Source organism: Capra hircus, chromosome 11 (genome assembly GCF_001704415.2).
Source record: "Capra hircus breed San Clemente chromosome 11, ASM170441v1, whole genome shotgun sequence".
NCBI lineage: Eukaryota > Metazoa > Chordata > Mammalia > Artiodactyla > Bovidae > Capra > Capra hircus.
Window position 1 is genome coordinate 30,505,907 of NC_030818.1, and position 12,993 is coordinate 30,518,899.

Below are 12,993 nucleotides of genomic sequence, written 5' to 3' on the forward strand. Positions count from 1 at the left end.
AAAAGTAGGATCATTCTCTGGACTATTTCTGTAATTTCTTTTTCCAAACTTAGTAATATAGATGGCCCTTTTCAATGCTAGGTAAATATTGATTAGCCTTAGTGGATTTATCACAGTTTAATTAACCAGTCTTTTGTTTATGGACATTTAAATTATTGTTAGTATTTTTCTAATATAGCATTACATTGGTGATACTTGTAGATAATGTTTTGGTGTGTTTGTGATAATCAGGTAATTGGGATAAATTTCTAGAAATAGAATTTCTGGGTCAAAGATAATGCATGTTTTTAGTTTTGGCATATGCTGCAAAATTGCCCTCCAAAAGGATTGTACCATATATGCTCATATAAGCAGTGGTGTGAGAGAATATGATTTTTAATCATATTCTTAACAACAGTGGGTAATATTAATAAGTCTTTAAAATTTTTGCATGCCATATAGGCAAACATGTTTCCTTATCTTTTCAAAAATTTTAAAACCCTAAGGTCTAATTATTCTAAAATAAAAATGATACCACTTTTATCTGCTTTAAAATAGTATTAGTGATCAACTTACAGACTAGAGGACTCCTATAAACAACTGTGGTTCTTATATTTGACATCTTGAGGATCAGTGCCCATTTGAAAGCTATGTTGTGGGCAGATTTTATGAGTCAGTCTTCATGTTATTTATGAAGACTTACTGACTTCGTTGCTAATAGCTGTAGAATGAAATTCCTTTTATTTTTAATGAGATGATCTACATCAAATATTAAAAAGCTGTTTACTCAAGAGTACTCAGCCCTAATGCTGGGTTACTATTGTCATGTTGGCCTTAATCAGATTTTTTTGTATCCTCTATGAGATCAGGGAAAAAGTTTCAAGTAAAGCCTCTTTCTGAGTTTCTAACATAAAATTTTCATATCTAGGGCACCTCAAACTCCAGTGCAAGCTTTACTTTTCCTGGTTATCCTATTCATGTACCAGTGGGTGTGACACAGCAGACTGCCTCTGGTAAGAGTATAGTCTTAAGACTATTTTGTTTTTAGCATTGGCACTGACTTCTGGGTATTAACTTCCACAATTGTAAATTAACTATACCACAAGTCATTGAAGTTATAGGCACTTTTGATAAACCTTACTTAAAAGTAATAATAAATAGTAGTTGTTATGAAAGCAGTCTAGCACAAAAAACACTAAGCCTCTCTATTAAGACAGGCACTAAGCTTGTCCCCACATTTCACTTCCAGTACTCTTTCCCAACATTGTATAAGATGCTTTGTGTAGGTTTTCTCTAGTTTAAACTGGTTCCCTGAATTGTTATACACAAGTCCCAGCTAGGTCTAATCAAAAAAAACTAAAGATTAGATTTATCAACATTTGCCTCCTTTCTTATTGGAGATTGTATCAGAATATTTGAAAAATTTGGAGGTTTAACTTGTGTCTGCTTTTCAGAGAACTGTTTCTTTATTTGAAAGAGAATCATACCTTTTTTTTTTTTGGTCATTACAGAGTTTAAGCAAAGCACCTGACTCGGTGCTCAAAAAGTAAATTTCTTTCTTCTTTTTAGTATTATTTTAAGGAAAGAAGGGGAAAATTTGTTGACTTTTGAAATTATTAAACCCTTTTTAGACAGCCTTGTCTTATAGTTGTTATATGGTATCTTATATCTAAAGTATACATTCTCCATGACTAGGTTTCTTAAAAATCCCAATTTAGGTTATTAACACTGTAATTTATTACACAGTGGGAAAGGCTCATGGAATAAATATTGGTGGCCTGTGTATGTTTCCAAATGTGCCATATAAGCAATAGTGGGAAAAAGCTAGAGTTAAAGCAAGATATGTTTAATTTTTCAAAATAAGAGTAGTACATTATTATGGTAGACACACAAAAAATTCTGAAAAAAAAAAGAACTCCTAGAGATAACCACTGTTAACCTGTTGATATATTTCTTCCTGGCCTCCTGTGCATGAGATTGTTTTTTTTAAAGGAGATTAGGATTCTGTTATACTTACAATTTTGTTTTCTCCTTTTAAAGCTCACCTTTATAAAGTCAGTGTACCATTTATGGTGACACAGACTTCTGAAAGAGCAAGTATTCTTCAGCCTCCAGTTCAGCAAGTGTTTCAGCTGCTTGGGCAGCCGTCAATAATACAGACCAGTATTCCGCAATTAAACCCATGTTTTCTTCAAGCAACTACTGAAAAATCACTGAGAATGGAAACTATGCTCCAGCAACCTATAGTTCTTCCTTCTGAGACAGTGGATAGGAAACATGTAGAAAACACTGGAAATGAGCATAAAATCATATCTGAAGCCTTATTGAATCAGCTGGTAAGCTCTCAGTACATCAGCTTTCCAAGTGTTGTATTTACTCCACAAGCCTCTCAAGCAGGTTCCAATGTGGAGCCAGTGCTCCGGGTTTCAGCTCGCATGACTCAAAATCTGCATGGGCCCCTTTCCACTAGCCCTCAGGGAGCTCAGCAGCAGCATGTGCCTGAGGCTCAGCCTCGTGTTCTTAAAAACAAGATGTGTGGATGTGATTCTGTAAAGCAGCCAAGAAATACAGAGGAACCCAGCAGCCTACCTGTCTCAGAGAAGGTAGTACTGTGTTTAACTTACTGGTATTAACAGATACACAGTAGCCAGTGATTAGATGTCCTGAGTGGCTTTTTTGTAGAACTGTAACATTACTCAAAAGTATGCTTTACTTTTTCCTTTAGAAGATTGTTTCTTTATCTTCTTTAAACACACCTAACAGTTTTAAAAAGTATTCATGCTCAGCATTTCTAAACTTATAGTTTTCATGAATGAATTAGAGTATTTCTTTGGAGAAAATGCATTTGTTTTAAGCTTCCCTGGTGGTTCAGCTGGTAAAGAATCTGCCTGCAGTGTGGGAGATCTAGGTTCGATCCCTGGTTTGGGAAGATCCCCTGGAGAAGAGAACGGCTACCCACTCCAGTATTCTGACCTGGAGAATTCCATGGACTGCAGAGTCCATGGGGTCGCAAAGAGCTGGACACGACTGAGCGACCTTCACTTTTCAGTCTATTTTATGTTTCCCTTACATTGCGAGGATTGTTTTTGTGTGCAGATAAAGTTTAAGATTCAGAAGTGCATCCTAGTAATTAAATGAGTATTTTGAGGTAATTCATTAAATGTTCAAAAGAGATCCAAAGTCTTATTTCTTGTTTTATCTTTGTGCTTAGTCACTCTGTTTACATAATTTTCCTAAATTTCCATATGAAAGTTTTCTCTCCATGAGGAAGTACCTTTCCGGTAGATATTTTGTTTCTCTGTTTGCTAAAATACTAATTTCTTTTAGAATTCAAACCACTAAAAAATAGCTCCTAATTAACTTTCCATATTAAAAATAGGTTCATGTTACTAATTTCCAAGGAATTCATAGTGATTGCAGAAAGATTCATGGAGAATTTTGCAAGGTAAAATTAAAAAATCTTACGTTATCTTTTTACAAATGTAAAATGTCTTACAGCTAATTCCACTTATACAATTTAGTGACATATGACAAATAATTGACAACTTGTGTCTCTGACTAAAGATTTAGTAGTCCTTTAGAATTGCTGTACAAATCTGTAGCAATATAGCAGTTAACTGCAACCTTAATACTTTACTAGATAAAAGGGAAGGGTATAGTATAAGGTTTACTATGAAAGAGGAAGTCACTCAGTCATGTCTGACTCTTTGTGACCCCACGGACTGTAGCCTGCCAGACTCCTTTGTCCATGGAATTCTCCAGCAAGAATATTGGAGTGGGTTCAGTTCACTTCAGTCACTCAGTGTGTCTGACTCTTTGCGACCCCATGAATCACAGCATGCTAGGCCTACCTGTCCATCACCAACTCCAAGAGTTTACCCAGACTCATGTGCATTGAGTCAGTGGTGCCATCCAGCCATCCCATCCTCTGTTGTCCCCTCTCCTCCTGCCCCCAGTCCCTCCCAGCATCAGGGTCTTTTCCAAGGAGTCAACTCTTCGCATCAGGTGGCCAAAGTATTGGAATTTCAGCTTTAGCATCATTCCTTCCAATGAACACCCAGGACTGATCTCCTTTAGGATGGACTGGTTGGATTTCCTTGCAGTCCAAGGGACTCTCAAGAGTCTTCTCCAACACCACAGTTCAAAAGCATCAATTCTTCAGCGCCCAGCTTTCTTCACAGTCCAACTCTCACATCCATACATGACCACAGGAAAAACCATAGCCTTGACTAGACAGACCTTAGTTGGCAAAGTAATGTCTCTGTTTTTGAATATACTATCTAGGTTGGTCATAACTTTTCTTCCAGGGAGTAAGTGTCTTTTAATTTCATGGTTGCAGTCACCATCTGCAGTGATTTTGGAGCCCCCAAAAATAAAGTCTAACACTGTTTCTACTGTTTCCCCATCTATTTCCCATGAAGTGATGGGACCAGATGCTTTCTGAGTGTTGAGCTTTAAGCCAACTTTTTCACTGTCCTCTTTCACTTTCATCAAGAGGCTCTTTAGTTTCTCTTTACTTTCTGCCATAAGGGTGGTGTCATCTGCATATCTGAGATTATTGATATTTCTCCTGGCAATCTTGATTCCAGCTTGTGCTTCCTCCAGCCCAGCGTTTCTCATGATGTACTCTGCATAGAAGTTAAATAAGCAGGGTGACAATATACAGCCTTGACATACTCCTTTTCCTATTTGGAACCAGTCTGTTGTTCCATGTCCAGTTCTAACTGTTGCTTCCTGACCTGCATACAGGTTTCTCAAGAGGCAGGTCAGGTGGTCTGGTATTCCCATCTCTTTCAGAATTTTCCAGTTCATTGTGATCCACACAGTCAAAGGCTTTGGCATCGTCAATAAAGCAGAGATAGATGTTTTTCTGGAACTCTGTTCCTTTTTCTCTGATCGAATGGATATTGGCAATTTGATCTCTGGTTCCTCTGCCTTTTCTAAAACCAGCTTGAACATCTGGAAGTTCACAGTTCATGTATTGCTGAAGCCAGGCTTGGAGAATTCTGAGCATTATTTTACTAGTGTGTGAGATGAGTGCAATTGTGTGGTAGTTTGAGCATTCTTTGGCACTGCCTTTCTTTGGGATTGGAATGAAAACTGGCCCTTTCCTGTCCTGTGGCCACTGCTGAGTTTTCCAAATTTGCTGGCATATTGAGTGTAGCACTTTCACAGCATCATCTTTTAGGATTTGAAATAGCTGAACTGGAATTCCATCCCCTCCTTTAGCTTTGTTCATAGTGATGCTTCCTAAGGCCCACTTGACTTCACATTCCAGGATGTCTCCCTTTAGTTGAGTGATCACACCATCGTGATTATCTGGGTCATGAAGATCTTTTTTGTACAGTTCTTCTGTGTATTCTTGCCACCCCTTCTTAATATCTTCTGCTTCTGTTAGGTCCATACCATTTCTGTCCTTTATCGAGCCCATCTTTGCATGAAATGTTCCCTTGATATCTCTAATTTTCTTGAAGATATTTTTAGTCTTTCCCATTCTGTTGTTTTCCTCTATTTCTTTGCATTAATCACTGAGAAAGGCTTTCTTATCTCTCCTTGCTATTCTTTGGAACTCTGCATTCAAATGGGAATATCTTTCCTTTTCTCCTTTGCTTTTCGCTTCTCTTCTTTTCACAGCTGTTTGTAAGGCCTCCTCAGACACCCATTTTGCTTTTTTGCATTTCTTTTCCATGGGGATGGTCTTGATCCCTGTCTCCTGTACAGTGTCACTAACCTCCATCCATAGTTCATCAGGCACTCTGTGTATCAGATCTAGTCTGGGGTGGGTAGCTGTTCCCTTCTCCAGAGGATCTTCCCAACCCAGGGATCAAACCCAGGTCTCTTGCATTGCAGCCGAATTCTTTATTGTCTGAGCCACCAGGGAAGCCCAAGGTATACTGTAGGGTACAGTGAAGGATAACGAACAAATAACATGTTTATCAGAAACCATTCGACTTACTATTCAGATGTTTGATGAACCCTGTTTAAAATCTTTTAGCAAGTGTTTTTAGTTTAGTTTGGTATAATGTATTAAGGGCTTCTCTAGTGACTCAGATGGTAAAGAATTCACATGCAGTGCAGGAGACCTGAGTTTGATCCCTGGGTTGGGAGGATCCCCTGGAGGAGGGAATGACAACCCGTTCCAGTATTCTTGCTTGGAGAATCCCCACGGACAAAGGAATCTGGCGGGCTACAGTCCATAGGATTGCAAAGAGTCATACATAAACTGAGTGACTAAGTACTCACACTAAGGGTAAAATACTTTTTGAGCATTTTTTATCATATTTTCACAAACCAGATAAAATTTAAGAAATGTAGGAGAAATTCCTAATAATGAAACAGATGATTTTGAGAGAAAATGACTATAAGTGTTTTCATCACTTAAAATTTTAGAGGCATTTTTCTCCTGGACTCTGAACTTTAAAGATTTCTGGAGTGATGATTCAAGGACTTATTCTACTGTCACCTGTTAGATGTCATCTTGTACTTTGTTCTGATATGGAGAAGTAGATCAGTTAAGGAAGATTAAGCGAGGATTGTTTAGAGGGTAGTGGTTAAGAGCTTAAGCTTTAGAGGCACAACAGGTTCAAATTCCAGGTTTGCCTTTTAAAAGCAAACTATGTAATATTGCTCTTTAAAATTCAGTGATTGTCTGTAAACTGGGCATAAAACCAGCCTCATAATTTTTAGAGTTATCAGAGATGTATATGGAGTTTTTAATAGCTTCTGTCACCATAAGATTTAGGTTAGTGCTGTTATGCTTTATGGGCATGTGACATATTGGATAATGGTTCATACAACTTGTGGGTTGATTTTAAAATATATCTGTATTTAAAACACAAACATTGAAAGGAATTTAATTTATATTAAAATTTTTTTCCATAGGATATCTTAAAATAGTAATCTGGTAAAATTTATACTAATATAATTTTCAAAAAAGTTTATCAATAACTCTTTATAAGTAGCTTTCAGAAATTCTTATTGCTGAAAACAAGTTACAGTTAGCCCTTCGTGTACAATTAGCCTGCTTTTCCTGTGTAGACTGCCAAAGATCTTAAGTTTTTATGTAGGTTTAACATCATTACTGTTGCATAAAATATATTCCTAACAGTGTTTGACATGCTCCTATTTTAAGGTGTATATTATTGTATATTACTATGTTAAGTTTTTCCTCAGTGGAAGAATTTTGTTTTCTAATCTTACAATGCTATAGAAAATTAGGAACTCGGATTTTCATTGTAACTCCCAAAAGTAGAAGGAGAGAACTGGGTATGATGGTATATCTTCCCCAGCTCCTTTTCATCTCTTGCTTCTCTCACCACCATCTTCATTGTCCCTCTCCCAAATATTATTTCTGCTACCTTCTCTTTAAAATATTTACCTGTCTAACTGCTGTTGCTTATCTCCTTCATGACTCCTCTTTGTCTGCCCTTTCTGTTTCCTACAGGTTCTATCCTCAGCTCATTTCTTAGTTCATGTTTTCCGTGGGCAGTCCCATGCAATATCATGGTTTTAACTATGATCTTTGTATTGATAACTGCATTTCCAATCCTGTTATTCTCTTGAGCTTCAGTCTCCAACTCGATGGACATGAATTTGAGTAAACTCTGGGAGTTGGTGATGGACAGGGAAGCCCGGCATGCTGCAGTCCATGGGGTCGCAGAGTTGGAGACGACTGAGTAACTGAACTGAACTAAAAGTATTGAAATCATATAGAGTCTGTTCTCTTATCATACAGTGGACTCTTAAACAGCAGAGGGGTTAGGGACCTTGAGCTCTCTGCAGTGAAAAATCTACGTATAAGTTTATAGTCAGCCCTCTGTATCTGTGAAAGTGAAAGCCGCTCAGTTATGTCTGACTCTACTGGAGTGGGTACTCTTTCCTTTCTCCAGGGGATCTTCCCAACCCAGCGATCGAACCCAGATTTCCCTCATTGCAGGCAGATTCTTTACCAGCTGAGCCACAAGGGAAGCCCTGTGTATCCATGGATTCAGCCAATCACAGATCTTGTAGTACATATTTATTGAAAAAGATCCATGTGTAATGGACCTGCACATTTCAAACCTATATTGGTCAAGGGTCCACTGTATAACACATGATTTACCATCTTAACCATTTTTTAGGTGTACAGTTCAGTGGCATTAAGTATGTTTCATTGTTGTGCGACCGTCACTACTGTGCATCTCTCAAACATTCTCATCATCCCCCAAATGAAATTCTGTACCCATTAGAAAATAACTTCCCATTACCCTCTCCATTCAGCTACTGGTAACTTCTACTTTCTGTTTCTATGAATTTGATTATTCTAGGTACCTTGTGAATGGTATCATACAATATTTGTGCTTTTGTGACAGGTTTATTTTACTTAGCACATTTTTAAGGTTCATTCATGTTGTAGCATATATAGGAATTTCATTCCTTTTAAAGACTGAATCATGATTTTTGACATCTTTTAAAACCAAGTATTTCTGGAATATATTCCCTCTTCTCCGTCTATTACCCTAATTGTCTCTCACTTGGGATAATATAGTTTCCAACTAATTACTAGCCTTATAGTCTCTACGGGTTCTTATTCCACTCTTCCCAGTCCACTCATCCTAGAGGTTAAAAGATTCAGGGATGAGAAATGTTTTGGATTCCTTTTATATCCCTTAATAACTATGTGAGTTGAGCAAGTTACTATATCCTCATTTGTAAATAAAGATAATTGTATCTACCATAGAATTGTGATGGTGGGAAGATTATGTGAGAAAATCAGTGTGAAGTGCTCAGCAGCATACTTCCTGGCACATGGTAAGAACTCAGGGCGCGTTAGCTATGATCTCTGCTCCTCTTGGCTGCCATAGATTTACCCAGCACACAGCCCGCTTGGCATGTCACTGACTGCCCATCAAGCTACAGGATAAAATTTAAACTCCTTGTGAAAAAATATTAATAGAAACCTCGATTAGATACAGTTGGGAGACCTGCAGGGGGCACTCTTCACACCCAGTGACAATGGCAGAGCCCAGTTAGAAGAAAGACCCCTCATGTTTACTGACAACAACTTAACCAATGAAAAGCAGTGGGATCTTTGTTTACTGTAGCTTTCCCAACTTCCTTCTTTCTATAAGCTTTCTGCCCTCAGGGGGACATGCGCATAGCCTCCCATGGTTGCACACCCTACATCTCTGCTGATCCTGAGTAGCCCTGTCTTTGCTGAGAAATACCTGGCAGTCTCCTACTAGGCCAGCACTCAGTGTGGCACATAAGGACCCCCATGTTGTTGTCTGCGTTTCTTTCTTACTCTTCCTTCATTTCATACCTATTGCTTTACTGGGAGCAACAAACCGCGAGCAAGTAGCTGTGTTGACTTTGTTGTTTCCTGCCTCTCTTTGGTTTTGCTGTGCCCTCAGCTTTGTGCCTGGATTTTTCTCCCACCATCCTTTCTTATGGTTGATTCCTATGTAGCCATTTATTACTTTCTCCAGAAATTTTATTTTAATACCTTTCTGTCTCCCCACTCCCCTTTTATTATTAGTTTGGATGTATCTCTTCTGTGGCATCATAGCCCCTTAAGCCTGTATCTGTCATAATGTAGTTAAAAGATATGTTACAATGACCTCTGTGCACTGAGAGGTATATTTGATTAATATCTGTGTACCCAACACCTGAAGGGGAAAAATATATTTGTATATTAGAATATAAACTTTAAAAGGGAGGATCTGTGACTAGTTTATTTGGCTCAATAATTCTCAACTCTGGCTAAATATTAGAATTATTGTGTGCATGCATGCTAAGTTGCTTCAGTCGTGTCTGACTCTTTGTGACCCTCTGGACTGTAGTCTGCCAGGCTCCTCTGTAGTTGGGATTCTCCAGGCAAGAATACTGCAGTGGGTCGCCATGCCCTCCTCCTGGGGATCTTCCTGACCCAGGGATGGAACCCGCGTCTCTTACCTCTGCCGCCCTAGTGCCACTTGGGACACCCATTAGAATTACTGGGACATTAAAAAATTCCAAATCCATTCTGATATTCCTCTAAAATAAATTATCATACTGATAGTTATTTGAATTGATGATTTAGTTAATTGAGCACATATTTTTTGAGTTACTATATGATACTTCTAAATGAATATCTCTTAATCAGATTTTAAAACTTAGCAGTGGCCACAGGACTGGGAAAGGTCAGTTTTCATTCCAGTCCCAAAGAAAGGCAATGCCAAAGAATGTTCAAACTACCGCACAATTGCACTCATCTCACACACTAGCAAAATAATGCTCAAAATTCTCCATGCCAGGCTTTAACAGTACATGAACCATGAACTTCCAGATGTTAAAGCTGGATTTAGGAAAGGCAGAGAAACCAGATATCAAATTGCCAACATCGAAAAAGCAAGAGAGTTCCAGAAAAACCTCTACTTCTGCTATATAGAGTATGCCAAAGCCTTTGACTGTGTGGCTCACAACAAACTGTGGAAAATTCTTTAAGAGATAGGAATACCAGACCTCCTGGCTTGCCTCCTGAGAAATCTGTATGCAGGTCAAGAAACAACAATTACAGCTGGACATGGAACAACAGACTGGTTCCAAATAGGAAAAGGAGTACGTCAAGGCTGTATACTGTCATCCTGCTTATTCCACTTCTATGCAGAGTACATCATTAGAAACGCTGGGCTGGAGGAAGCACAAGCTAGAATCAAGATTGCCAGGAGAAATATCAATAATCTCAGATATGCAGATGACACCACTCTTATGGCAGAAAGTGAAGAGGAACTAAAAAGCCTCTTGATGAAAGTGAAAGAGAGTGAAAAAGTTGGCTGAAAGCTCAACATTCAGAAAATGAAGATCATGGCATCTTGTCCCGTCACTTCATGGGAAATAGATGTGGAAACAGTGGAAACGGTGACAGACTTTACTTTTTGGGGCTCCAAAATCACTGCAGATGGTGACTGCAGCCATGAAATTAAAAGAGGCTTACTCCTTGGAAGAAAAGTTATAACCAACCTAGATAGCATATTAAAAAGCAGAGACATTTTTTTGCCAACAAATTTCCATCTAGTCAAGGCTATGGTTTTTCCAGTAGTCATGTATGGATGTGAGAGTTGGATTATAAGGAAAGCTGAGCACTGAAGAATTGATGCCTTTGAACTGAACTGTGGTGTTGGAGAAGATTCTTGAGAGTCCCTTGTACAGCAAGGAGATCCAACCAGTCCATCCTAAAGGAGATCAGTCCCAAATATTGATTGGAAGGACTGATGCTGAAGCTCAGACTCCACACTTTGACCACCTGATGTGAAGAACAGACTCATTTGAAAAGACTCTGATGCTGGGAAAGATTGAAGGCGGGAAGAGAAGGTGAAGACAGGATGAGATGGTTGGATGGCATCACCGACTCAACGGACATGAGTTTGAGTAAACTCTGGGGCTGGTGATGGACAGGGAGGCCTGGCGTGCTACACTCCATGGGGTTGCAAAGTTGGATATGACTCAGTGACTGAACTGACTGGATGTGATGTTTTTATTTCTTTATAGGAAAAAGCAAATTTAACAAAATACTTTTTTTTGTATTTGTCAAAATATGTTGAGATATATTTCACCCCAGGTAAGAGTAGAGTGACATGGGATGATCTTGTGCATAGCTAGGTAATAAATAATCATTGCAGTTGCTTTATGGGAGATACTTAGATTCAATTACTGTTAAGAATTAAAGAAGATGTACCCTGCCATTATGATTGTTGTTGTTCAATCGCTAAGTTGTGTCTGACTCTTTGGGACCCCATGAACTCCAGCATGCCAGGCTTCCCTGTTCTTCACTATCTCCCGAAGTTTGTTCAGACTCATGTCCATTGAGTCAGTGATGCCATCCAACCGTCTCATCCTCTGTCGTCCCCTTCTCCTCCCACCTTCAATCTTTCCCAGCATCAGGGTCTTTTCTAATGAGTTGGCTTTTCATATCAGGCAGCCAAAGTATTGGAGTTTGAGCTTCAGCATCAGTCCTTCCAAAGAATATTCAGGACTGATTTCCTTTAGGAAGAATTGGTTGGCTCTCCTTGCTGTCCAAGGAACTCTCAAGGGTCTTCTCCAACACCACAGTTTAAAAGCATCAATTCTTTGGCTCTCAGCTTTGTTTATGGTCTAACTCACACTCATACATGACTACTGGAAAAAACCATAGCTTTGACTAGGCTGACCTTTGTTGGCAAAGTAATGTCTTTGCTTTTTAATATGCTGTCTATGTTGGTTATAGCTTTTCTTCCAAGGAGCAAGCGTCTTTTAATTTCATGGCTGCAGTCACTATCTGCAGTGATTTTGGAGCCCCAAAAAATAAAGTCTGGCACTGTTTCCGCTGTTTCCCCATCTATTTCCCATGAAGTGATGGGACCAGATGCCATGATCTTAGTTTTCTGAATGTTGAGTTTTAAGCCAACTTTTTTACTCTCCTCTTTCACTTTCAACAAGAGGCTCTTTAGTTCCTCTTGCTTTTGACTGTAAGGGTGATGTCATCTGCATATCTGAGGTTATTGATATTTCTCCCGGCAGCTTTGTTTCCAGCTTGTGCTTCATCCAGCCTGTTGTTCAGTGTAGAGTTTTTAAAATATGTTCTGTATATGAAATCTGTTTCAGATACATAATTTGCAAATATTTTCTCTTATTTTGTGGGTTTCTTCTTCACTTTGTTGATAGTATCCTTTGATACACAAAGGTTTTAATTTTGATGAAGTCTGTTTTATCTTTTTTTTCTTTTTGTCTGTGCTTTTGGTATCATATCTAAGAAATCATTCCCAAATTCACTGTCATGAAGATCCTCCTCTATGGTTTTTTTCTGAGTCTTGCGGTTTTAGGTCTTATGTTTTAGTTTTTAATCCATTTTGAGTTAATTTTTGTATATGGTGTAAGGTAAGGGTTCAGCTTCATTCCTTTGCATGTAGATATTTACTTTTCTTAGCATTTGTTGAAAAGACTGTTGTTTCCTTGTTTAACATTCTTGTTATTTTACTGAAAATCATTTGACCATACATGTGAGAGTTTATTTCTGGG

The 12,993-nt window shown here is 38.5% G+C and overlaps 1 protein-coding gene across 1 annotated transcript in view; it reads left to right on the top strand.

The window, feature by feature from the left end:
* Positions 1–12,993, top strand: part of GTF2A1L (general transcription factor IIA subunit 1 like) — a 46,702-nt gene that overhangs the window by 14,520 nt on the left and 19,189 nt on the right. Inside the window, exons 4-5 of the mRNA XM_005686581.3 lie at positions 908–992; positions 2,020–2,582. Coding sequence (XP_005686638.2) covers positions 908–992; positions 2,020–2,582 — 648 coding nt within the window. The remainder of the gene's footprint in view (positions 1–907; positions 993–2,019; positions 2,583–12,993) is intronic.